The sequence below is a fragment of the Pseudophryne corroboree genome, chromosome 2, assembly GCF_028390025.1.
Source record: "Pseudophryne corroboree isolate aPseCor3 chromosome 2, aPseCor3.hap2, whole genome shotgun sequence".
Classification (NCBI taxonomy): Eukaryota; Metazoa; Chordata; class Amphibia; order Anura; family Myobatrachidae; genus Pseudophryne; species Pseudophryne corroboree.
In genome coordinates this window covers 847,100,631-847,128,563 of record NC_086445.1, presented here as the reverse complement: position 1 = coordinate 847,128,563, position 27,933 = coordinate 847,100,631, and the positions used below count along the sequence as shown (strand labels likewise).

Genomic DNA, 27,933 nt, shown 5'->3' with positions numbered 1-27,933 from the left:
TGTCTGTTCTTCCTCCCCCAGGTCGTCTGATGTTCCACCTCCTCCATATCAAGATTTCACGGATGTGTTCAGTAAAGCTTCTGCTGATATCCTTCCTCCTCATAGAGAATGGGACTGCCCGATTGATCTCGTTCCAGGGAAGGTTCCACCTCGAGGCCGAACTTATCCGTTGTCTCTGCCTGAGACGCATTCTATGGAGGAATACATTAAAGAGAACCTAGCAAAGGGGTTCATTCGACCTTCTTCTTCCCCAGCCGGCGCAGGCTTCTTTTTTGTAAAAAAAAAAGATGGTGGTCTGCGGCCGTGCATCGACTACAGAGGTTTGAACGACATTACCATCAAGAACCGTTATCCTTTACCCCTGATTACTGAGCTCTTTGACAGAGTTAGCGGAGCTACCATCTTTACAAAGCTGGACTTGCGAGGTGCATACAATCTCATCCGGATCCGTGAGGGTGACGAGTGGAAGACCGCCTTTAACACCCGTGACGGACATTATGAGTACCTCGTCATGCCCTTCGGATTGAGCAATGCTCCAGCTGTCTTCCAGCATTTTGTCAATGAGATTTTCAGAGACATTCTATACCGTCATGTCGTGGTCTATCTAGACGATATCCTCATTTTTGCCAACGATTTAGAGGAACATCGTTTTTGGGTTAAAGAGGTTCTGTCCCGTCTCCGTGTCAATCATCTCTATTGCAAATTAGAAAAATGCGTCTTTGAAGTCAAGTCCATTCCGTTTCTAGGGTACATTGTGTCCGGTTCCGGACTAGAGATGGATCCTGAGAAACTACAAGCAATTCAGAATTGGCCGATACCCTTAACCCTCAAAGGGGTCCAGAGGTTCTTAGGGTTCGCCAATTATTACCGAAAGTTTATACGAGACTTTTCCACCATTGTGGCGCCTATTACTGCTTTCACCAAGAAGGGTGCTAACCCGTCCAAGTGGTCTGAAGAAGCCATGCAAGCTTTTCATCTTTTAAAACAGAGGTTCATCTCTGCGCCTGTCCTGAAACAGCCTGACATCGACTCTCCTTTCATCCTAGAGGTGGATGCCTCCTCCGTTGGAGTAGGAGCGGTGTTATCTCAGAGGGCTAAAGATGGCCATTTACATCCTTGCAGTTTCTTCTCCCGGAAGTTCTCCCCAGCTGAGCGCAACTATGCCATTGGCGACCAGGAGTTGCTAGCCATCAAGCTCGCTCTAGAAGAGTGGAGGTATCTGTTGGAGGGAGCTTCTCATTTAATCACCATACTTACAGACCACAAGAACCTTTTATACCTGAAGGGCGCACAATGTCTCAACCCTCGTCAGGCCAGATGGGCACTTTTCTTTTCCAGGTTCGACTTTAAACTCCAGTTCTGTCCGGGCTCTCAGAATCGCAAGGCCGATGCCCTTTCCCGCTCATGGGAGCAAGAAAATGAGTCAGAGTCTTCAGACAAGCATCCTATTATAAATCCGTTGGCATTCTCCACGGTAGGGATGGACTCTACGCCCCCATCAGGGAAAAGTTTTGTGAAGCCGATGCTAAGGAAGAAGCTCATGCATTGGGCCCATGCTTCCCGTTTTGCCGGACATACAGGTATCCAAAAAACCCTGGAGTTTATCTCTAGGTCCTATTGGTGGCCAACTCTGAAAAAGGACGTCTTGGAGTTTATTGCATCTTGCCCAAAGTGTGCCCAACATAAAGTATCCCGCCAGTCGCCTGCGGGGCAACTGGTTCCACTATCCGTTCCCCGTCGACCATGGACCCACTTGTCGATGGATTTCATTACAGACTTACCCATGTGCAACAAGTTCAATACCATCTGGGTGGTAGTTGACCGGTTCACCAAGATGGCACACTTCATTCCTCTCACCGGTCTTCCGTCAGCTTCCAAGTTGGCTCAAGTATTCATACAAGAGATCTTCCGACTCCACGGTCTTCCTGAAGAAATTATCTCAGATCGAGGAGTTCAATTCACAGCCAAATTCTGGCGAAGTTTATGTCAAGTCCTCCAAGTCAAGCTAAAGTTTTCCACGGCTTACCATCCTCAGACCAATGGTCAAACCGAGAGGGTGAATCAGGACTTGGAGGCCTTCCTCCGCATCTATGTGTCCTCCTCTCAAGATGACTGGGTTCAATTACTTCCCTGGGCCGAGTTCTGTCATAACAACCAGTATCATTCTTCATCTGCTTCAACACCATTCTTCACTAACTTTGGATTCCACCCTAAAGTTCCTGAGTTCCAACCGCTTCCAGCAACTTCTGTTCCCGCAGTGGATATCACCTTGCATCAGTTTGCCAATATCTGGAAGAGCGTACGATCAGCTCTGCTCAAGGCATCGTTCAGGTACAAGAAGTTTGCGGATAAGAAGCGTCGAGCAGTTCCTGCTCTCAAGGTGGGTGATCGGGTATGGTTATCCACGAAGAATTTGAGGTTAAGAGTTCCCAGTATGAAGTTTGCACCTCGCTATATCGGTCCTTTCAAGATTGAACAAGTCATCAATCCTGTTGCTTACAGACTCCAGTTGCCTCCCTTCTTAAAAATACCCAGGACATTCCATGTTTCCCTGTTGAAACCGCTGATCTTGAATCGGTTTCATTCCTCACTTCCTCCAACTCCGAAAGTCCAAACTCAACGAGGCGTTGAGTATGAAGTGGCCAAGATCCTGGACTCACGTCACCGTTACGGTCAACTACAATATCTTATTGACTGGAAGGGTTATGGTCCTGAGGAACGTTCATGGACCAATGCTTCTGATGTCCATGCTCCTGCCTTGGTCCGGAGATTCCATTCCAAGTTTCCTCAAAAGCCAAAGAAGTGTCCTGGGGCCACTCCTAAAGGGGGGGGTGCTGTCACGATCCGGGTATCTGGACGCCATTTCTTACCCATCAGATGCCTCCTAAGGCTGGCTCAGCGCTCCAGGACCGGATCCCATCTGTTATCCTAATGTTCACATTCCTGCATCCTCTCCTGTCTCTCTGAGACGCTGTCACAGTAACGCCTATTACATCTGGCATGGCGTCTCCCGCGGCCTCCGCCGCCGTCCCTGAGCTTCTGCATGCAGAGTGTCAGAGTGGCGATTACGTCAGCCGCGGCCTCCGCTGTGTCCGCGTGGTTGGATGTGCACTTGTCAGCCTGGCGTCTCCTGTCTCCAGTGGCCGGCGCCGCCATTACTGTTTTCATTACCACATGGATTACAAACCAAACTTCCCTCCAAGTGTCTGCATGGGCGCAGCCATCTTGGATTCTGTCAGCTGATTATTTCCTCCAATCTGTTGTCAGTATTGTTAATCTGCATAATTGCCTAGCCAATCCCTTCCTTGCTGCAGGTATAAATACACTGTGCCTGAGCAAGGAAGGCGTCAGTGCTTTGGTTGTCAAACCTAGTTCCTGTTTGTCTCTCTCCTGTGATTGTCTTCCAGGTTCCAGCTCCTGTCTCAAGACTTCCACCATAGAGACCCGCACCAGCATTCCACCTGCGGTGTAGCCTGACTCTCCAATCCATTGTGGATTCATCTGTTTCCAGCTACAACATTACCTGCTTCCAGCTCAGCTTCCAGCAGAGTACAGCTTCCCTTAAAGGGCCGGTGTCCTTTCTACACTTTACCACTCTCCACCGGTATTATTATTTCTCCGCTCTCAAGTTCTACATTTCAGTTCATATTTCATCGCTCCCAAGTTCATTTATTATTTAACTGGTTCCAGCCAGTATCCACTCCGTGCTAACAACAGTCTGGTTCCAGCCAGTATCCACAGCAGCTGTTTTACCTTCAGCAACCCAGCTTTCCTGGAACACCAGCTGGCACACTCCTGGTTTATCTCCATTGCTACAGTCGGGCCTGGTAAGGACTTTCCATCTAGAAGATCATAAGAACTATCTCACACTACCAGTGCCCTGTGGCTCCTGCCATCCTGTAGTACCCAGGAACTGTATTTATTATTTGCTGACTTTTACGTTTTCTTTTACTGCTGCTGTGTTGCGGAGTTGTCATAATAAACATCATTGACTTTTATCCAAGTTGTCGTGGTCACGCCTTCGGGCAGTTATTATTCATGTTACTTACATGTCCAGGGGTCTGATACAACCTCCCAGGTTCCGGTACATCTCAGCCCCTACAACTGAGGCTGCCTCCCGTCAGCTCAGGCCCTCAGTTGTGACAGACATACTACACCATGATTTTTCATTTGTTTTTCCATTGCATATCATCGTGAGTTATCTGTGGATTAGAAGATTCAACAGCATCTCTACAGGAGGTTCTTATTGAAGTTGGACTCTTCTTTCCATTATCGTACATATGGACTTTAAGTATTGAGCTTCTTTGACTGTATGAAACCACACTCAGCGCCTATTTTGAGTATTTGTTTTTTGTATGTTTATGGTAACTGCTGCCGATCACAGACAGGCTCTCACAAACGCACTCTCCCTCAATTGTTACAATCTGACTCTGATTCTGAACTACCAGAGCTTGATGAGGGAGAGGCTGAGGTGGACTAGGAAAATTCCCTGTCCCCGGGTGTGGAAGCCCTCATTTATTAGAGAGGTGCTTAATATCCCTAACAAGGATGAAGAGCCTGCAGATTAATTGTATTTTATTGTAAAGCCAAAGTCCTCTGCAACTTTCCCGGTTTCTAAAGAATTAGATTCCCTGGCTAGGGCAGCATGGATTAATCCTGAAAATAAATTTATTACCCCTAAACGGGTGTTAAATTCATTCCCTTTCCCTACAGAGGATAGGAAAGTCTTGGAAATCCCGCCGACAGTGGATACCTCTGTGTCCAAGCTGTCACGTTAGATTGTTTTACCTGTACCTGGGGCTGTTTCCCATAAAGACTCAGCTGATCGATAATTGAAACCACTCTTAAATCAATTTATACTGCAGCAGGTGTAGCCCTACCACAGTATGCGGCTGGATTTCTAAAGCCATGGTAAGATGGTATGATGAAATTTTAGAAGGGTTGCTCACACTACCTCAAGACGAGATAGTTACATTACTACAACACATCCAGGATGCTGCAAACTTTATGAATGAGGCCGTTAAGGAACTTAGTATCATTAATGGCCGTACCACTGCTATGGCAGTATCGGCTCGTAGAGCCCTGTGGCTGCGTCAATGGTCAGCGGATGCAGATTTCAAAAAAGGAGTTGAAAACCTTCCTTTTAACAGGTGATGCCCTGTTCGGGGAAGAACTGAACAAGTGGATATCTCAGACAACTTCAGGTAAATCTGCATATTAGCCGTCTGCTCCACCACCTGCCAGGCATCCCTATCCTGGACCCTCTCTGCAGTCCTTTTGGGTGGCTAGATTCAGAGGCAAGGCCAGAGGTGCCTCCAATGCTGCTAGAGGATCTCACGGTAAGCCCCATTAACCAGCTGCTGCTGGACCTGCGGACCAGGCCTCAGAGTCTTCTTTCATGAAGCCCTCCGCGTTATGGTTGGCCCCAGCAGCAAGGCGACTTTCAGGTAGGTTCTCGCCTTCAACACTTCACCCACATATGGACAGAGTCCTTCCGGGATCCTTGGGTGAGGGACTTCATATCCCAAGGATACCGGCTGGAATTCCAGGAACTCCCTCCTCTCAGATTCTTCAGGTCAGGCTTACCAGCTTCACAGAAAGCCCTGTTTCCTTACTGCAGGCAGTGCAAAAACTGCTTTTTACAGGAGTTATTGTTCCAGTGCCTCCTCAGCTGCACACAAAGGGGTTTTACTCGAGTCTCTTTGTGGTTCCGAAGCCGGATGGCTCAGTAAGACCAATCTTGAATCTCAAATCCCTGAACTCGTATCTTCAGGTGTTCAAATTCAAGATGGAATCTCTAAGAGCGGTGATAGCGAATCTGGAGGAGGGGGCGTTTCTGGTGTCCCTGGATATAAAGGACGCATACCTGCATATCACAATTTGGCCCCCTCATCAAGCATTCCTCAGGTTCGCAATTCTGGACCAGCATTACCAGTTTCAGGCCTTACCCTTTGGTCTCTCCACAGCTTCAAGGGTATTTACAAAGGTTATGGCGGAAATGATGCTACAGCTGTGCATGAGGGGTGTACAAATAATTCCATACCTGGACGATCTTCTGATAACGGCGATGTCCAGGAAACAGCTTCTGCACACCATCGACTTGACTACTCGTTTGCTTACGGAGCACGGTTGAACACTCAATTTCCAGAAATCTCAATTGAAACCGTCGCAGAAAATTCAGTTCCTGGGGATGATCCTGGATACGGTGTCTCAGAAGGTTTACCTTCCCAGTCTATGGTCCAGATAGTGCTGAAACCTTGTGTGGTTTCGATTCACCTTTGTATCCGCTTGCTGGGCAAGATGGTGGCCTCCTACAAGGCGATACAGTACAGCAGGTTCCATGTGCGACCGTTTCAACTGGATTTGTTGGACAAATGGGCGGGATATCACCTGCACATGCTTCAGCATATAACCCTGTCACCAAAAGCACGGATATCCCTGCTATGGTGGATTCAAGTTTCCCATCTGATGGACAGTCGGAGTTTCAACACCCTATTATGGACGCTGTTGACAACAGATGCCAGCCTCCAGGTTGGGGGGCTGTGACTCAAGGGGCGCAGTTCCAGGGAACGTGGTCCTTTCAGGAATCCGTTCTTCCAGTCAACATCCTGGAACTCAGGGCGATTTACAACGCTCTCATACAGGCCTCATCCCTCCTTCGGAATCAGGCCATCCAGGTGCAGTCGGACAGGGCCACGGCGGGGCCGTACATAAACCGGCCAGGAGGAACCAGAAGCAGGGCCACAATGCGAGAGGTGTCAAGAATACTCCTCTGGGCAGAAGCCAACGCAAGAGCCATCTCGGCCGTTTATATTCCAGGAGTGGACAACTGGGAAGCGAACTTCCTAAGTAGGCACAACTTCCTTCCGGTGGAATGGGGCCTCCACCCCAAGGTGTTTCAACAACTCGTTCACCGGCAGGATTGTCCACAGATAGACCTGATGGCTTCTCGTCTCAACATGAAGCTCTGTCATTACTGCTCCAGAACGAGGGACCCGCAGGCGGTTGCGGTAGACGCTCTGACGACGCCATGGAATTACCACTTCGTTTACCTGTGTCCTCCGATTCCTCTAATCCCAAGAGTTCTGAAAAGACTCACAAAGGAAAGGGTTCAGGCAATTCTCATTGCCCCGGATTGACCTCAGCGGGCCTGGTATGCGGACCTCCTGACCCTGTAGTTGGAGGAACCTTGGCCTCTGCCGCTTCTCAAGGACCTTCTTCAACAAGGACCCTTCGTCTATCCAGACTTACAGTGGCTACGTTTCACAGCCTGGAGGTTGAGAAGGAAATTTTAACCAGGAAGGATCTTTCATCCAAAGTAGTTTCCACTATGGTTCAAGCCCGTAAGGTGGTTACCTCCAAACATTACCACCGTATTTGGAAGAAGTATGTTTCTTGGTGTGAGGGTCGGAAATCTTCTCCTGTGGCAAGGTTCAGATTCTCTGCTTTCTCTATCTTCTTTCAGAAACAACTGGCGGTGTTGCATATTCAGCCACCCTTTTTTCCTCCCACTGTTCCGTGGACCTCAATGTGGTGTTGACCTTTCTCCAGTCGGATTGGTTTGAACCCTTGCAGAGGGTTGACTTGAAATTCCTGACGTGGAAGACGGTTATGTTACTGGCCTTGGCTTCGGCCAGGCATGTGTCGTAATTGGGGGCCTTGTCCTGTAAGAGCCCTTGGTGTTTCACGAGGATAGGGCGGAGCTCAGAACTCGCCGAAAGTGGTATCGGCCTTTCAGGTGAATCAACCTATTGTGGTTCTAGTCTTATCCGACACTTCAGTTGCTCCAAAGTCCCTGGATGTTGTATGGGCTTTGAGGATTTACGTCAAAAGGATGGCTCGTCACAGGAAGTCTTACTCGCTTTTCATCCTTTATGTTACAGTTGTGCCGTGCAGCAACTTGGTCTGGTGTGAACACCTTTGTTAAATTCTACAGGTTTGACACCTCGGCCAAAGATGACCTTCAGTTTGGTCAGGCGGTTTTGCAGTGGTCTCAGCACTCTCGCACCCATTCTGGGTAATCTAGTGTTCCCCAGTATCCACTAGGACGTAAGAGAAAATAGGAATTTAATACCTACCGGTAATTCCTTTTCTTGTAGTCCATAGTGGATACTGGGCGCCCGCCTCAGTGCTTCGTTTCTGCTTACCTGGTTGTAAGTGTTATGGTTGGGTTTGCTGATGCTTTCCTTGTTCCATGTTTGATTAGTGTTGCTAATCCTTCTATAGTTAGCGTTGCTTTCCTCTGTTCTGGTCAGCTCTGCTATCTTATTGTTTGTGAATAAGCGCTGGGAAACTGGATTAGAAATTTCTGACAATTTTAATAGAGTAATATAAATTGTTTACTGTTGCAACAGATGATTAAGATAAATTAAAAAATAAGGCATAATATAGCACTGCAAGAGTTTAAAAAGTCCCATATGGTTTGTATGGTATATATAGTATTTGCTGGTACTCAAATGAAACGGTTCATCCCCAGAGATTTTTGCCACAGTCCAGGAACAATAATAGCGAATGGAAAAGTGAAAACTGCAGTTGGATTGACCTTACATAGCTAGGTTCAAGACGCTGCTTGGTCCTGTTGGTTGCTCAGGTCCAATAGTGCAGATGTCCAAATCGCTGATGTAAAGAGTTCCTATATCCGACTTCTAGGCGTTTGTATGGGGATGAGGAATCAGAGTCCAGCTGCTGGTTCCAGAAGACAGAAGCCGGCAGAAGCGGAGAAGACATCGAAATCGGCGGCAGAAGACTCCTGTCTTCACAGAGGTAGCGCACAGCACTGCAGCTGTGCGCCACTGCACCCACACTAACCCACACACTCCGGACACTGTAGGGTGCAGGGCGCAGGGGGGGGCGCCCTGGGCAGCAATTGTTACCTCCTGGCGAATGCTGCATATAAACAGTGGCACACTGTTATATGTATGAGCCCCCGCCATTTATTTTACAAGAAATCGTGGGACAGAAGCCCGCCGCTGAGGGGGCGGGGCCTTCTTCCTCAGCACTCACCAGCGCCATTTTCCTTCCACAGCTCCGCTGAGAGGAAGCTCCCCAGGCTCTCCCCTGCAGAATCACAGTAGAAGGGTGAAAAAGAGAGGGGGGGCACATAAATTTAGGCGCATAAATCATATTACAGCAGCTACTGGGTAAACACTAAGTTACTGTGTAATCCCTGGGTTATATAGCGCTGGGGTGTGTGCTGGCAAACTCTCTCTCTGTCTCTCCAAAAGGCCTTGTGGGGGTCCTGTCCTCATTTAGAGCATGTTTGACGAAGAGGGCTATGTGGAGGCAGAGCAAGTGCAGTTGACTGACGTGTCGCCGCCGACGGTGCCGACACCTGATTGGATGGATATGTGGATATGTGGAAGGTGTTAAATGATAATGTAAACTCCTTACATAAAAGGTTGGATAAAGCTGATACCTCGGGCCAGTCAGGGTCTCAACTCATGCCTGATCCTACAGCGCAGAGGCCCTCAGGGTCTCAAAAGCGCCCACTATCCAAAATAGTTTACACAGATGTCGACACGGATTCTGACTCCAGTGTCGACGACGATGATGCAAAATTGCAACCAAAAATGACAAAAGCTATACGTTACATGATTATAGCGATGAAGGATATTTTACACATATCAGAGGTAAACCCTGTCCCTGACAAGAGGGTTTATATGTACGGGGAGAAAAAGCAAGAGGTGACTTTTCCCCCTTCACATGAGTTAAATGAGTTATGTGAAAGAGCGTGGGATTCCCCAGATAAGAAAGTCCTGATTTCCAAAAGGTTAATTATGGCGTACCCTTTCCCGCCAGAGGACAGGGTGCGCCGGGAATCCTCCCCTAGGGTAGATAAAGCTCTGACACGCTTATCTAAGAAGGTGGCCCTGCCGTCGCAGGATACTGCCACCCTAAAGGATCCTGCAGATAGAAAGCAGGAAAGTATCCTGAAATCTGTTTATACACATTCAGGGACTCTACTGAGGCCGGCAATTGCGTTGGCTTGGATGTGTAGTGCTGTAGCAGCGTGGACAGATAATCTGTCTGAGGAAATGGATACCTTAGACAGGGATACCATTATGCTGACCCTGGGGCATATAAAAGACAGTGTCCTATATATGAGGGATGCCCAGAGGGACATTTGCCTACTGGGCTCTAGAATTAATGCAGTGTCAATTTCTGCCAGGAGGGTCCTGTGGACTCGGCAGTGGACAGGTGATGCCGACTCCAAAAAACACATGGAGGTGTTACCTTACAAGGGTGAGGAATTGTTTGGGGACGGTCTCTCGGGCCTGGTTTCCACAGCTACTGCTGGGAAGTTAAACTTTTTGCCATATATTCCCTCACAACCGAAGAAAGCACCGTATTACCAAATGCAGTCCTTTCGCGCACAAAGAAGCAAGAAGGTCAGAGGTGCTTCCTTTCTTGCTAGAGGCAGGGGCAGAGGAAAAAAGCTGCACCTTACAGCTAGTTCCCAGGAACAGAAGTCCTCCCCGGCCTCCACTAAATCCACCGCATGACGCTGGGGCTCCACGGGTGGAGCCAGGAGCGGTGGGGGCGCGTCTCCGACTTTTCAGCCACCAGTGGGTTCGCTCACAGGTGGATCCCTGGGCTATACAGATTGTGTCTCAGGGATACAAGCTGGAATCGAGGTGATGCCCCCTCAACGTTACCTAAAATCGGCCCTGCTAGCTTCCCCCACAGAAATGGAAGTAGTGGTAGCGGCAATTCACAAGCTATTTCTCCAGCAGGTGGTGGTAAAGGTTCCCCTTCCTCAACAGGGGAAGGGATACTATTCCACAATGTTTGTGGTACCGAAACCGGACGGTTCGGTCCGACCAATATTAAATTTAAAGTCCCTGAACATTTATCTGAAAAGATTCAAGTTCAAAATGGAATCGCTCAGAGCGGTCATTGCAAGCCTGGAAGAGGGGGATTTTATGGTGTCTCTGGACATCAAGGATGCTTACTTGCATGTCCCCATTTATCCGCCTCATCAGGAGTACCTCAGATTTGTGGTACAGGACTGTCATTACCAATTCCAGACGTTGCCGTTTGGTCTGTCCACGGCACCGAGAATATTTACCAAGGTAATGGCAGAAATGATGGTGATCCTGAGAAAGCAAGGAGTCACAGTTATCCCATACTTGGACGATCTCCTCATAAAGGCGAGATCGAGGGAGCAGTTGCAGATCAGCGTAGCACACTCACAGGAAGTGTTGCAACAGCATGGCTGGATTCTGAATATCCCAAAGTCGCAGCTGATTCCTACGACGCGTCTGCCCTTTCTGGGCATGATTCTGGACACAGACCAGAAGAAGGTGTTTCTCCCGACGGAGAAGGCTCAAGACCTTGTGACTCTAGTCAGAGACCTCTTAAAACTGAAACAGGTGTCGGTGCATCAATGCACGCGAGTCCTGGGAAAGATGGTGGCATCGTACGAAGCCATTCCCTTCGGCAGGTTCCATGCGAGGATCTTTCAATGGGATATGTTGGACAAATGGTCCGGATCGCATCTTCAGATGCATCGGCTGATCACCCTGTCCCCCAGGGCCAGGGTGTCTCTTCTGTGGTGGCTACAGAGTGCTCACCTTCTCGAGGGCCGCAGATTCGGCATACAGGACTGGGTCCTGGTGACCACGGATGCGAGCCTCCGAGGGTGGGGGGCAGTCACTCAGGGAAGAAACTTCCAAGGGTTGTGGTCAAGTCAGGAAACTTGTCTGCACATAAATATCCTGGAACTAAGGGCCATATTCAACGCCCTGAGTCAAGCGGAGCCCCTGCTTCGCAACCAACCGGTGCTGATTCAGTCAGACAACATCACCGCGGTGGCTCATGTAAACCGCCAGGGCGGCACAAGAAGCAGAGTCGCGATGGCGGAAGCCACCAGGATTCTTCTGTGGGTGGAGGATCACGTACAAGCACTGTCAGCAGTGTTCATTCCGGGAGTGGACAACTGGGAAACAGACTTCCTCAGCAGACACGACCTCCACCCGGGAGAGTGGGGACTTCATCAAGAAGTCTTCATTCAGATTACAAATCGATGGGAACTGCCACAGGTAGACATGATGGCGTCCCGTCTCAACAAAAAGCTGCAACGGTATTGCGCCAGGTCAAGAGACCCTCAGGCGATAGCTGTGGACGCCCTGGTAACACGGTAACACCGTGGGTGTTCCAGTCGGTCTATGTGTTCCCTCCTCTTCCTCTCATACCCAAGGTACAGAGAATCGTAAGAAGAAGAGGAGTGAGAACAATACTCATTGTTCCGGATTGGCCAAGAAGACCTTGGTACCCGGAATTGCAAGAAATGCTCACAGAGGACCCATGGCCTATGCCTCTCAGACAGGACCTGTTGCAACAGGGGCCCTGCCTGTTCCAAGACTTACCGCGGCTGCGTTTGACGGCATGGCGGTTGAACGCCGGATCCTAGCGGAAAAAGGCATTCCGGAGGAAGTTATTCCTACGCTGATAAAGGCTAGGAAGGACGTGACAGCAAGGCATTATCACCGCATATGGCGAAAATATGTTGCTTGGTGTGAGGCCAGGAAGGCCCCTACAGAGGAATTCCAACTGGGCAGATTTCTGCACTTTCTACAGTCTGGAGTGACTATGGGCTTGAAGTTGGGATCCATAAAGGTCCAGATTTCGGCCCTTTCCATTTTCTTTCAAAAGGAACTGGAGTCTCTTCCTGAAGTTCAGACGTTTGTTAAGGGAGTGCTGTATATTCAGCCCCCTTTTGTGCCACCAGTGGCACCTTGGGATCTCAACGTGGTGTTGGGTTTCCTAAAATCCCACTGGTTTGAACCACTTAAGACCGTGGAGCTAAAGTATCTCACGTGGAAGGTGGTCATGCTATTGGCATTAGCTTCGGCTAGGCGTGTATCAGAATTGGCGGCTTTGTCATGTAAAAGCCCCTATCTGGTTTTTCATATGGACAGGGCAGAATTGCGAACTCGTCCCCAATTTCTGCCAAAGGTGGTGTCATCTTTTCATTTGAACCAACCTATTGTAGTGCCTGCAGCTACTCGGGACTTGGAGGATTCCAGGTTACTAGATGTAGTCAGGGCTTTGAAGATTTATGTAGCCCGAATGGCTGGAGTCCGGAAAACTGACTCGCTGTTTATCCTATATGCCCCCAACAAGTTGGGTGCTCCTGCTTCAAAGCAAACCGTTTCCCGCTGGATCTGTAACACGATTCAGCAGGCTCATTCTGCGGCTGGATTGCCACATCCAAAATCAGTGAAAGCCCATTCCACTAGGAAGTTGGGCTCTTCTTGGGCGGCTGCCCGAGGGGTCTCGGCATTACAGCTTTGCCGAGCTGCTACTTGGTCGGGTTCAAACACATTTGCAAAATTCTACAAGTTTGATACCCTGGCTGAGGAGGACCTTGAGTTTGCCCATTCGGTGCTGCAGAGTCATCCGCACTCTCCCGCCCGTTTGGAGCTTTGGTATAATCCCCATGGTCCTTACGGAGTCCCCAGCATCCACTAGGACGTCAGAGAAAATAAGATTTTACTTACCGGTAAATCTATTTCTCGTAGTCCGTAGTGGATGCTGGGCGCCCGTCCCAAGTGCGGACTTTCTGCAATACGTGTACATAGTTATTGCTTAATAATGGGTTATGTTATGTTGGCATCCATTGTTGATGCCCTGTTGTTGTTCATACTGTTGACTGGATAAGTGTATCACAAGTTATACGGTGTGGCTGGTATGAGTCTTACCCGAGATTCCAAAATCCTTTCCTTATAATGTCTGCTCTTCCGGGCACAGTTTCCTTAACTGAGGTCTGGAGGAGGGGCATAGACGGAGGAGCCAGTGCACACCAGATAGTACTAAATCTTTCTTTAGAGTGCCCAGTCTCCTGCGGAGCCCGCTATTCCCCATGGTCCTTACGGAGTCCCCAGCATCCACTACGGACTACGAGAAATAGATTTACCGGTTAGTAAAATCTTATTTTTCCAATGCCTTGAAGCTACAAAAGTCCCAAAAACAAAATTATTTATGAATCTGGGTGCTAAAGTATGCAAACTCATGTGCCTAATGTATTTTCAGCAAGTACATCCTCAAGCTGCCCAAATCCTCCTATCAGACAATGCATCTTCATACCCATGCAGACGCAGCCATTTTGTCATACAAATCCTTGCACTTACCCGTTAAACTGGTTGCAGTTGGGTGCTGTAGGTGATGTTATAAACCAGTTTCTGTAGTGAGCAATGCAGTGTCTTTTTTGCTTAAATGTGCCTCTTAATCATAATGTGATGCAATAAAAAAGCTTCACAAGACTGCACTGAATCTGTATAAGAAGAACAATGAACATGGCGTGAAAAAAAGGTGCCCCGCTACATGGTAGCACTTTGTATGCAGATACAGACTCAGTTGCACACAGATGTACAAGTGTCGGCTATTAAATTAATCAGTTCAGTCTCGTGAAGCAGTTTAATCGCGTTCCAATTACGCAGCACATTTGAGTGGAAAAGACGTGAAATAGATGCTCTGGACAAGTCGAGTTGCACGGGACCTGGAGCGCTGAGAACGGATGTTTAGCACAAGTGTAGCAATAGTGTATGAGGTCACATCTGTAAGTTACACTACCAGACCATTTTGCACAAAGGCAAATGAACTCAAACATACTGTATTAATAATGGCATAGAAACTGTTGTATTTCTTAGCATTTCACTTCTCATAGTTCACATGGAATAAAAAAATGTGTCCATTATTTTCATTATTTTCATTGTGTTTGGGCAACTTGGTATTGCTGATGTTATTTAGTATCATGGGGATTTTTTGAACCATAAAAAAAATAGCATACAAAGGTGTATAGTTGTATATTGCTTTGTAAGCATTGAAAATTCTCAGCAAACATTTCAAACAGCTGCTGAGCTGAAATGCTTTTAATACTGTAGTTTATTCATATTGTTGTCATATTTAGTGTACAGTATTTCACTAGTCTGTCATTTTTGCTTATTGAGGTCTTCAGTTAAACAAGGTGAGTTTTCTGTTCCTAGAATATGGTCTGGTAAAATTGCCGGCTTGTTTACAGCACTATTCCGTTGTTTTTCACAGATCACTGAGTGACATTGGCTTATCCCTCATAATGGATCAAAAAATAGCTTCACTCTCCCAAGTTACCAAGTGTCAAACTAATGTGCTAAAATTGGCCATCCGTCCTTCACTAGATTTGAGCACTGTCTGCCTACATGAACCCACAGGAAAGAAACAAAGGCTCGACTATCACAGCAAGGACAATCTTTCTGGAAATTGCTCACAAAGACCCTGCCCTCCATCCTATCAAAATGATTTGGAACACACAGTAACTGCTGTCACTGAGTTGTCTTCACTGTTGGCACTTAATAATACTAGTTGTGCATTGCTGCTGCATGCCAGGAGGAAAAATCAACCTGACTGTTTACTTAGAGGCGAGAAGCTGATTGTTCCGTGTGGGAGAGTTTCTATAAGCCTTGCAGATGTTTTAAAAGGAAAACATACAATAAATGTATTTGAACGCTGTCAAGGTAAATTTATAAGATTGCAGCGAAAACAGCTCTAAATTATTCAGCACTGCTAAAACACAAAGGTTTTGTCTTTCTATTATTTGCAAGTTTTAAGTGTAACTGAAAACTTTTTAGCTTGTGAACTAAATCTCATCCCATGCAATGGATCACAATAAAGGACAACAACAAAAAGGTAGCAATACCAAAGAATAATAATTTCCCTTTAAATTACTTGCAAAAAATATATATAGCATTTCACATTATTATTTCAGCTGCAGGTTTCTAATATTTACTATTGAGATCATAGGAAGATCTTAATTTAATGATCACGCTTCTTTTCAACTAGATTTTGGATGAAAAAGTGCATTTGTCTTTTTTAATGCTTGAAATATCCTTTCAATGCAGTAGTTAAACAGACGCTATATTAACTGCCTCTGTTTCTAGAAGATATTTATTTAAAGAACAGTTAGATATAGTCAAATTGCCTGCTAAGAGTTCTTTTTTTGACTGTAGACTAATAAATATAGCCTGTTAGGGTATGCAGTCAGCATACCAATAGTCGGGATCCCGGCTGTCACAATACCGCCGCCGGGATCCCAACAGGACCACCATACCGCCGCCGGTATACCAGCGAGTTAGGTGATTCCCCCCCTGTGGGTGTCCACGACACCCATAGTGGGAGAATAAAACCTGTGGCAAGCGTAGCTCGCCACTGAGCCAGCAGCATGGTGAGCGCAGTGTGCCCGTATGTTGCTGGTTTGCGCTTGCCCCCATGCCGGCATTTCGCCGCTTGGGATGCCGATGTCTGGATCCTGACGTTCGGCATCCCGGGCGGCGGGTTCTCATACCTATCCCCCTGATAGTCCAATCTGTATGTTAAATCAGCTGAACCAGGCTAATTAAGTGAATTATTATAAGCAAAGTCTACTTGTGTGTCTTATTCACACAGTGATGCAAATAAGATGCTTTTTGGGGGGGAAATACACTCGGTGCTGGCTGAGTCGCACAGGAGCTGGGAGCTCTTATGCACCCTGTGTGCTGCAACACATGCAAAGGCTAGATGAGGAAGGATGCATCTGTATCAGCAATTGAGACATAGCTGATGTTCAAGGCTCTTGTAAAGACATACTGTAATGTACTCACATATGTCAAGGTTCTATAGAATCTTGCCCCCCACCCCACCCCGATTCCTATACAGTATAAATATTGTTTCTACTAAGGAAACATATAATCCTACTGATGCAGAAGGACAGTTTCAATTTTTAACTGGAACATTTTAAAAACCTCTCCCTTGCTACATCACCTGATCTGTTGGGGTGCCCCGTTAGGAACAAACGCCCTCTGCATAATTAGGGTCCCCAGATCCCATGGTCATAATGTCAACGTTGACAATGTCAACATTCATCATGTAGACAGTGGTGACATGGTGACAGCGGTGACTTACCTGTTTCCTATGGCTGCAGCGGCATTATCTGGGTCCCTGAGGTCATGTGACCATCACTTTCTGGTGAGTATTTTTCCCCTTTCCTTAACCCTAATCCCTACCGCTAACCCTCCCTCTAGTGCCTATCCCTAACACCTCCACAGCAGAGCCTTTTGACTACATCCTCTCCCTTTCTTACTTATAATTGTAATTATCTTTCCTAAATTACCATTCTTTTTTAAAAGTACTAAATTACCTCATGCACTTTTTATGCAATGCGTTACTTTACAATCTAGAATTTATTACGGAATTTATTAAGGTTTATCTGTATGTGTTTTCTTGTAAGAATACTAAGAAAACAAGTATTGGCAACATAAAGTATGAAAGGGGCCTCTCCTTTCATAGTGAAGCTCAAGTTCTATTACCCATAATATGAGAACACAGAACTGATAACTGGTTACTGTGTATTGATCTGCTGATTTATTTTGATCATTGGTTAATCACACTAGTGCCACTACTCTGTCTGTCTGTGTAGGTGTAGCTGTTCCACCTCAAATACAACACAAAAAAATCCTAAAATGAAAATGTCGCTGTTTTTTTCTTGTTTTGTTTTTTTTTCCTCCTAAATATAGGATTTCAAACTCTGGAAGATATTTTTGCTGTTCTGTCAGCATTCCAGAAATGCTCACTCCACATCTTCTCACCTGATTGCACGTTAACATCCGTGAGACCCTGGCTGGTGGGACAGATGCAAGCGGAGCCGCTAAAGTTCATGCCTGACATCATGATATCTACGAGACCTGGATGCCTTGGGGGAACTCTCTTCATTTGGAATCCAAAGACCTCATGTGATGGAACGCTTACGCTCTTTTATAGGTATTCATAATGCAGTCTGTGTTTATAATCACCCAAAGGCATTGAGCATAACTGAATATTTTAGGGAAAGGAAGTTTAGTAGACAAAAAAAAAATCTCTAAAGCATAGCAATACCAACAATATTTGTCATGTGCGAGATATCATTTCACTTCAATTATTGGTTGTCAGTAGTGCTCTCCAGGGTTAAAAATTTGACTCAACAGGGGGCTGTTTTGCAAGAGAGCAAAAATTAGAAAACCTACAGATGTGTCCACTTACAGCTACAGTAGCCTCCCTGCACATTAAACAGCCCAGCTTGGCGTGACTCGAAAGCACAAAGTGTCTTTACTTGCGACTTTTTCCATTAAAATGTGTCTTATTCGCAAAACGATACAAATAGGACGCACAAGCAGCTTATGCTGATTAAAATGATATGCGCCTATATTGTGTGTGCGACCCTGGCTGTATCTGTATCTGTATCTATGAAAACACTGTAATGTACCATTTTGTATGCAGTTACAGCCGCAGGCGCACAGAGAATATAGGAATGCCACATGTCATCTTAATCAGCAGAGTCTGCTTGTGCGTCCTATTAGCATAGCAAAAAAAAGACACCCAACGCTAACAGAGTTGCACGGGACCTGTCAGCTCACTCACGCCACAACGTGGCGTATTGATGTAAGATATATGAGGACAAATCTGTATTTTATGAGGGCACACTTGTTAGTTATTTAAAAATGTACTTTCTGCAGCTGGACACACTGGTATTCCACAGGGAATAACATCGGGGTGCAGAGTTGGATCTTGATCTGAGGCACCAACAGGCTAAAGCTTTGACTGTTCCCAGGATGCACTGCACCGCCTCCTCTATATCCCCGCCTCCAGGCACTGGAGCTCAGTTTGTAAGTTGGTGCCCGCAGTGCAGGCAGCTAACGGGGAGGGCTGCGTTAAGCAGCCCTGAAAAGAGTTTTTCTGAAGAAAGAAGACTTCAAGGGCCGCAGCACAGGCACTAGCTGCTATATGTCATTCTGACATATCGTGCTGCGTCTCCCTCACCTCCCCCAGCGGCGCTGTGTACTCCCGCGCCCTGGTTGTCGGGTACTTACAGCGGAGGAGCTCCGATCTCATCAGGCACACACACACCGCCGCTGCTCTCCGGGATTGCGTGGACGCACGTTAAGGGAGGAGCTAAGAGGGTCCCCCAGGCGGGACCCGCCAAAATCGCAATTCGGGATGCGGTCTCCGGAGACGGACCGCGCAGCTGGCGTGTATACTGTGGCCGTACAGGGACCCCATTATATCCACCACGGCAAGGAGCACAGGTCGGATTTACTAAAATCCGCTTTTCATAGGCTCCATAGTACCCAGTGGTGAAGTCCAGCATAGGGGAAAGGGCGCTGACCTGAAGCCCCTCCCCCAGCCCCAGGCGCCATCTACAGCAGATGTTCCCGCCCTGGAGCTGCATCTCTCTCTCTCTTCTTCACTCCCTGTCAGCGTTTTGGCGCCATTACAAAGAGCTGCGCTGATCCTGGGACTGCTGGGCACTGTCTCCTCTATAAAGCCGCCTGCCTCATCAGCGCTGTGCATTTACAGGACACTTAAGTATTCTACATGTCGTTTATACAGTGTTAGTTAAGAACAAGTGCATACGTACAGGAATATTTAGTACAAGTATTCTGTGTTATATCTGTATACATACATAGCTTTACGTAGTATTGCTAGTCCAGTGCAGTTTTATTGTTGTGGGTAATAATTTCTGCATTGTACATGTGACTGTGTGTGCCTATAGCTGCGGTGTGGTTCCTATTCCGTGTATCTCACACATATTGCTATCCCTATATTCTGTACCCTGAAGGGAGCTAAGTGCATCAGGGTCTCATATATAGTTTTCACAGGATATACTGTTTGGTATTTCTCTCTGTGTAAACAGGGGTTTTTTGTCAGGTACTGTGTCTGTCTATATTGTACTGTTACGCCCTAGGGCTACATTTTCCAATAATGTCTGCGTCTCAGGGCGGGAGATTCGTGGCTGATCCTGCGTCATGCAGTCCTGACGCCGCGGATTTATCTGGGGAAAATATTCCAGCTGAGGGTCCAGGTACTGGGAGTTCTGTACCCCTCAGTCAGCCTGTAGCACCGTTGGCACACCAAGACCCACCTTGGGCTGCTTTTTTCTAATTTACTGATTACGCTGGTAACGAGACTTGCGCCCCCTGTGGGACCTCCTGTGCCTTTACAATCACATATTGTCCCTGTTGAAAATCCACCATGGGATTATACTCTGTTGACACAGCAGTTAAATCAGTCTTTGGTTAAAAGAAAGCCTGACCCTCACCCTCCTAGGACCAAAGGGTCATCTAAACGGGCCATTTCTTCCTCACAATCCACTCATATTTCGGATACTTCATCCGATGAAGATGGGGTACATTCTGATCCATCTGACACTGATGCAGATGCTTCTGATGGGGAATCTACGACACAAGTTGATGTTCCTGACCTCTTGGAGGCTATCAAACTGATTCTTCAAATTGATGATGAAACTGACCCTCCAGATACGTCTAAGAAACCTGATAAGTTCAAACGTCAGAAAGTTACTAAATTAGTTTTGCCACATTCTGACCATTTAATTGACGTACATCAGGAATCCTGGGAGTCTCCAGGAAAGAAATTCTCCCTGTCGAAAAAGATGCTAGCTTGTTATCACCTCGCAGCAGAGTTAAGTAAAAATTGGGAAACACCACCTTCGGTGGACTCACATGTTGCACGTCTTTTGGTGTCTTCTACTCTGCCTGTCACTACCGTCACCTCTCTGAAGGAACCAACGGATAAGCGCGTCGACGGTTGTTTGAAGTCTATTTATACTCTTGCGGGTGCTGTACCTAGACCTACTATAGCAGCTTCTTGGACTGCAAAAGCTATTGAAGCCTGGGTTCATGAAGTTGAGCTAACTCTGATTTTTTTCTGAAGAAAAGACAGTGTCTTTCATATATTACCGCAGACTCTCATTACATTTAGGAGGCGGCTTCTGATGCTGGTGTGCTGGCGGCCAAAGCGTCTACTATGTCCATTCTGGCTCGTCGGATTCTGTGGTTGCAGTCCTGGTCTGTGGATCTGGACTCTAAAAAGACATTGGAGATGATCCCTTTTAAGGGAAACATGCTTTTTGGGGAGGATCTGAAGATTGTTGCTGACTTAGCGTCTGCTAAACCTTCATGTCTGCCAAGTACTAATCCTTTAGTTCCTTTCGACCTCCAAGTAAAGCAAAAGGTCAGGAGTACCCGAAACAGGCTTGCACTTCCAAAATATCTAAGTCCAAACCTAAACGTTCCTAGGCTGCCCGTCAGCCTGCTTCCAAATCAGACAAGCCTGCTGCATGAAGGGGGGGGCCTCCCCCTGGGGGACGCCAGGGTGGGAGGCCGAATTCTGCGGTTCGCCCAGGTAGGGTTACAGACCACTTCAGATGCCTGAGTGAGGGAAGCCGTCACTCACGGATCGCCATCTCTTTCAAGACACGTCCCCGTCGCCAGTTTTGCTCAACAAATATCCCTTCGGAGCCATTGAAAGCAAAAACTCTACATTTGGTGGTACAATCCCTCCTGGATACAGGAGTGATAGTGCCGGTGCCTCTGTCTCAGAGAGGCAGGGGGTACTATTCAACGCTGTTCCTAGTTCCGAAACCGAATGGATCCTCCCGTCCCATTCTCAACCTCAAGTCTTTGAACAAGTTTGTGAAGGTATCCAAATTCCGTATGGAAACTCTTCACTCTATTGTTCTGGCTTTGGAGCCCAAGGACTGTATGGTATCCCTGGACATACAGGATGCTTACCTACATATACCTATTGCCATTTCGCATCAGCAATATCTGCAGTTTGCTATTGGCAACCTACATTACCAATTCCAAGCCTTGCCTTTTGGACTGACCACGGCTCCGCGGATCTTCACCAAGGTCATGACGGCTCTTCTCCGCCATCAGGGAATCAGGATCCTGCCATATCTGGACGACTTGTTGATCCTGGCAAACTCACCAGAGGTTCTCCTCCCTCATCTGGAACTGACGGTACAATTCCACACGTGGCTCATCAACTGGAAGAAGTCCTCGCTGGTCCCTGCTCAGAGCATGGTGCACCTGGGGGCGTTATTAGACGCACACAACCAAAGGCTGTTCTTTTCTCCGGAGAAGGTCCTGAAACTTCAGGACAGGATAAGATGCTTCCTCTCTCGCCCACGAGTATCGATACACTCGGCGATGCAAGTACTAGGCCTCATGGTGTCGGCTTTCGACATGGTGGATTACGCTCAATTTCATTTACGCCCTCTGCAGTGGTTAATCCTTTCCAAGTGGGATGGCCTGCCTCACCGGATCAGGTCTCACATGATCTCCTTGACTCCGGAAGTTCGTCTGTCTCTGACCTGGTGGCACCAGGACTAGTGATTGAGCAGGGGTCGTCCCTTCTGGATCTCCAACTGGGTCCTTCTAACGATGGATGTCAGTCTGCGGGGTTGGGGCGCGGTGTTAGAGCAACACTCTCTTCAGGGTCGGTGGACCAGGGAGGAGTCTCTCCTCCCGATAAACATTCTGGAGTTGCGGGCAGTGTTCAATGCTTTGAAACTGGACCTGCCTCTGGTACAGAACAGGCCTGTTCAAGTACAGTCGGACAATGCCACCACTGTGGCATACATAAATCATCAAGGCGGCACTCAAAGCCGCATGGCAATGATGGAAGTGTCAAAGATTCTTCTATGGGCGGAACTTCATCTGCCAGCAATATCGGCAGAGTTCATTCCAGGGGTCCTCAACTGGGAAGCGGAGTTCCTCAATCGTCAGGACGTACACGCCGGAGAGTGGAGTCTTCATCCGGAAGTCTTTCAACTCCTAGTGGACAAGTGGGGCCTACCAAATGTAGACCTGATGGCGTCTCGACACAATCACAAGGTTCTGGTCTTCGGAGCAAGGACAAGGGATCCTCAAGCAGCGTTCGTGGACGCACTGGCAGTTCCATGGAACTTTCGGCTGCCATACGTGTTCCCTCCCGTGTCACCCCTGCCAAGGGAAGTTCAAGCAAGAAGGAGGAATGCTGCTTCTAATCGCTCCAGCATGGCCCAGACGGCATTGGTACTCAGACCTACAGGGTCTCTCGATAGAGCGTCCTCTTCTGCTTCCTCAACCCCCAGACCTCCTCGTTCAGGGCCCTTGTGTCTACCAGGATCTGGTCCAACTGGCTTTGATGGCGTGGCTCTTGAAGCTTCAGTTCTGAGGGCCAAAGGATTTTCTGAGGCGGTCATTCAAACGATGTCGGATTTATTATAGAGACTGGAATTCTTACTTCACCTGGTGTGCGGCTAAGAATTATGATGCATACAAGTTCAGTACTGCCAAACTTTTGGCTTTTCTGCAACAAGGCCTGGACTCGGTATGGTTTCAGAGAAAAATTGTGTCTCTGCCTGACGTTCATACTTTCACTCTGGGTGTTTTAAGGATTCAACCCCCCTATGTCACTCCTGTGGATCCTTGGGATTTGTCTGTTGTTCTGGATGCTCTATAAGAGTCTCCGTTTGAACCCCTTGAGTCTGTGGACCTTAAGTGGCTTACGCTTAAGGTCTTGTTTTTGCTAGCTATTGCCTCTGCTAGAAGGGTTTAGGACCTGGGTGCCTTATCCTGTCGGTCACCCTTTCTAATTTTTCACCGTGATCGTGTGGTTCTTAGAACTCACCCTGGTTATCTACCTAAGGTGGTGTCGTCTTTCCACCTTAACCAAGAGATTGTGGTTCTGGCCTTTATCTCTCCTGGTTTGTCCTCCAAAGAACGGTCTTTGGATGTGGTACGGGCTCTCCATATATATGTGTCCTTTTTGGTTTTCACAAACGTGGCTGGCCAGCGAATAAGCAGAACTTGGCCAGATGGATTAGAATGGTGATTGCACAAGCTTATGTACAGGCTGGACTTCCAGCTCCTGCTACTATCAAGGCCCATTCTACTCGGTCTGTTGGACCTTCTTGGGAGGCCCGCCGTGGTGCGTCCCTGGAACAATTGTGCAAGGTGGCTACGTGGTCCTCAGTGAACACAGTCATCAGGTTCTATGCCTTTGATACTTCCGTCTCCCAAGATGCTTCCTTTGGACGCCGGGTTATTGTGCCCGCTACGGTGCGTCCCCTCCCATGAGGAACTGCTTTAGGACATCCCAGATGTTATTCCCTGTGGAATACCAGTGTACCCCGCTGCAGAAAAGGAGATTTATGGTAAGACTTACCATTGTTAAATCTCTTTCTGCGAGGTACACTGGATTCCACAGGGCGCCCACCCTGACGCACTTAGCTTCTTTGGGTTTGTATGGCATTAGCCGCTGGTACCTACTCCTGTTGTGAGAATGTGGTTATCTGTGGCTACTAACTACTATTGTCTCTTTTACCTGCTACTGCATTGGACAGGTTAACAAAACTGGGCTCCTGTGCCTGGAGGCGGGGATATAGAGGAAGCGGTGCAGTGCATCCTGGGAACAGTCAAAGCTTTAGCCTGTTGGTGCCTCGGATCAAGATCCAACTCTAAACCCCGATGTTATTCCCTGTGGAATCCAGTGTACCTTGCAGAAAGAGAATTTAAAAAAGTTAAGTCTTACCATAAATCTCCTTTCATACTCAGCGGCACAGAAATGCATTCCTCACCGTAAGGGCAATACGAATATGGAATACACTGCCAGAGAAGGTTGTAATGGCGGACTCAGTCAATGCGTTTAAAAATGGGTTAGACAAATTCCTAACAGAAAAAGATATACGAGGATATAGCCTTTTAACCTAAATAGAATAGGGAATGCAATATAATTCAGGTTGAACTCGATGGACTACCAGTCTTTTTTCAACCTCACCAACTATGTTACTATGTTAAATTGGCTTGCCTTTTTTGCCTACATAATGCCCATAAATAAAAGAATAGTTATAATCTGACCCAAAAAAAAACCCTAGGACGTAAAATTAGCTTTGATATAAAAGAGTTATTTCTGCCTAACCAAAGATTGAAAAAGTCCACCTTGCTTGCAAATTTAGCATGTGGAAGTCTTAGCTCTACGTCTACTATAGGGCAAACATTTCCTCAAATGTACAAGTAGTCTGTAAGTAGAGATAGTATACATCAAAAGAATTAAAAGATGTAAGAGTAGTGCTTGCAACGTCATTAACCAAAACTTCTTAAGTGCTGACAGATTTAATCCCAGGTCACTGAAGAATGGCAACTGTTCCATAATAAATGCAGTATTGAAAACTATGATAATTATACAGCTGTGAGTCTCACGTGAATGGTAGGGAAAATACAGCTATTAATACACTGGTTCTCAACTGTAATCCTCAATTACCCCTAACAGGTCATGTGTTTAGGATTTCTCTCTGTGGAAACAGGAGGGATAATTACTGACCAACCAAACAAACAGATTAATTCACCTGTGTTTGATTAAAGAAATCCTTAGACATGTTAAGGATTGGAATTATAAACTCCTGATCTAATGTATCAAGTGTTCAGAAAGAGGCAACATTTCTAGAAGAAGGTGGCATACTTTGACATTATTTGCTATTGTTACTGTTCTCTTTTACTAGTTCCACACTGGCATATGGTCATTAGGTCGACAGTCATTAGGTTAACCACTGTTGGTCGACATGCATTAGGTCGACAGGATCACTAGGTCGACAGTTCAAAAGGTCGACATGAGTTTTTCACTTTTTTTTCGATTTTTGGACTTTTTCATACTTTATGTTTATGATCCATGTGGACTACGACTGGGAACGGTAACCTTGCGAGCAATGCGAGGGGACACGGTGCACTAATTGGGGTTCCCCATCATTTTACGAAGAAAATGACACCAAAAAAAGTAAAAAAAAAATCATGTCAACCTTTTGACCTGTCGACCTAGTACATGTCGACCTAGTTACCCTGTCGACCCAATGCATGTCGACCAATAGTGGTCAACCTAAGTTGTGTCGACCCCAACGACCCATACCCTCCACACTAATCCTCTCCCAAGAATAGTAATGTCAAAATATACAGAAAGAAAAGTAGGGGCTGATACAGGCCCGGATGCAGTCCCAATTCTGTTGCAATTGAACAATGGTTTCGGAACTGCGCATGCACTGGAGCCTCAGGGGAGCAAATGGTCGATTGTTATTTGCTCTCGTCCATTACCAGATTTTCATTCCAACCAGCCAGAACTTGCAGATGATCTGCCATATAATTGTGTAGTGTATGCCCAGTTTTACTAATATTTTGATTGAAATTTCTTTGTTCAGGATTGAAATCTAAATGAAGTAACAGGTGGCATCAGTCTCTCATATCTATCATATCTTCTGGTCATTTAGGTAATCTCAAAATATGGCTCACTAATGCAAAATGTGTAGGCATTTAATAGAATCCCATGCAAAACTTTACAGCAAGATTAAACAGGGTATTGGCCAGGTATTCTGGATTGGAGTATAAAAGGGACATTAGTTGTAAACCATTTTTTTTCTAAAAAGGAAGCATCACAGGTGGGCAAGAATAGGCCACTATTTCAGGGCCTGGACTTGTAACTGCATAATGGCTGGGGGGATACATTTTTCCTGGGATGTAGTTATGTGACCACCGGTCGCAACACCGACCCTGACACCCCGCAGGCTCTCAATCCCGACAGTTGGCATGCCGACTGACAGGGTCTATTCCCACTCTTGGGTGTCCATGATACACATACAAAATCCTAGCCAGTCAAAAGTTGTGATATCACTTTTGTAGATGTATGAGAATGCTATATGGAAATTCCAGTCAATGTCTAATATGCACTTGATTTTTCCTCTCTTATAGAAATAATGTATCAATTCTCCAGTGTCTGTACAGTCTGAAAAGTGTTCTCCCTCCCGTCTGTGTGGTAAATGTGAAGCGACCAGGGGGCAGGAATACTCTGACTGCAGACTTGGCACAGTCTCTAGAAGAGGAGCTTCTCGCCCTCAGAAACCTGGTGTCTGCTGCAGCAAGTGAAGTTGAAAATAATTTGACCCTGAGGTGTAAGACAGGGCATAACATCACAAGCCCAATGGAATCTTCTTGTGACGCAAAGGAACATGTACAAAAGTACAAAGAGAGCCTAGAAATAGAGCAGATGCAGATCAATCTCGGTGCTCATTTAACTACTAGCAGTGAGCTGTATAGGCACAATGTGCTGAATATAGCACAGATGCAAATGAGCTCTGACACATTGGCAAGTAGAATGGCTGTATTATGACCATGCTTAATGTAAATGTCTTGTACTGTATCTGTGATTTATATAAACTCATTACACACAGTGCATATTGGACCAATAAAATGTACCTTTTCATTTGTATTTTCTCTGCAATTAGTAATGACTAGGAAAGCTTACTCTATCACTGGTTTTTATATATTGTATTTCTTTGCATTAGCGTTATCTTAATAAAAACCAACAGAATATATCACATGGGGTTTCCTGGCCAGACATTTAATTTTATGGGGGATTACTGTTATACTGTAAGTTGGTGATATTTTATTAGTTGCTATAGGTTACAACAGTGGCGGATTCAGGGGGGGGGGGGGGAGCACCCAGGCACGTGCCCCCCCTGTCGTCATGATCAGGCTGCCCTGACTGACAGCGACCACAGCGGGTACAGGTCCCGCCGCTGCCTGTACCCGCTGTGGTTGCTGTCAGTCAGGGCAGCCTGATCATGGCGATGCCCTTGTGTGTGCAGGCGCTGCGCCTCTCCGGGGCCGCCCGGCTCCTACTCTCTCCCCGTGTACAGAAGCTCCACACCAGACCCACTCTGGCATCCAAGGCGCCAGTGTCCACCGCAACGGGTCACGACGACCAAGAGGATGATATGACCAACTCCAATGCCAGGGTAAGACCCCCCTTATATACCTATAGTGTCATTGCCCATATGTGCTGTATGTCATACCCCCTATATCCTATAAACTGTGCCATGTGTACTGAGGTCACTCCCCCTGTATACCTGTCCATACTATTCCTATATACCGTGTGCCCTGTATGAGGTGATGCCCCCTATGTACACACTCACTCCATCCCCTACCAGACCTGTCCCTGCACACTCACCCTGTCCCCTACCAGACCTGTCCCCGCACACTCACCCTGTCCCCTACCAGACCTGTCCCTGCACACTCACCCTGTCCCCTACCAGACCTGTCCCTGCACACTCACCCT

The 27,933-nt window shown here is 46.9% G+C and overlaps 1 protein-coding gene across 3 annotated transcripts in view; it reads left to right on the top strand.

The window, feature by feature from the left end:
• FANCB (FA complementation group B) overlaps positions 1-27,195 on the top strand; it is a 186,453-nt gene extending 159,258 nt beyond the window's left edge. For all 3 annotated transcript variants that reach the window (XM_063955781.1, XM_063955783.1, XM_063955782.1), the window contains exons 7-9: positions 15,046-15,494; positions 17,529-17,772; positions 26,568-27,195. In XM_063955781.1, coding sequence (XP_063811851.1) covers positions 15,046-15,494; positions 17,529-17,772; positions 26,568-26,985 — 1,111 coding nt within the window. In that variant the 3' untranslated portion in view covers positions 26,986-27,195. The remainder of the gene's footprint in view (positions 1-15,045; positions 15,495-17,528; positions 17,773-26,567) is intronic.
• The last annotated feature ends 738 nt before the right edge of the window (positions 27,196-27,933 follow it).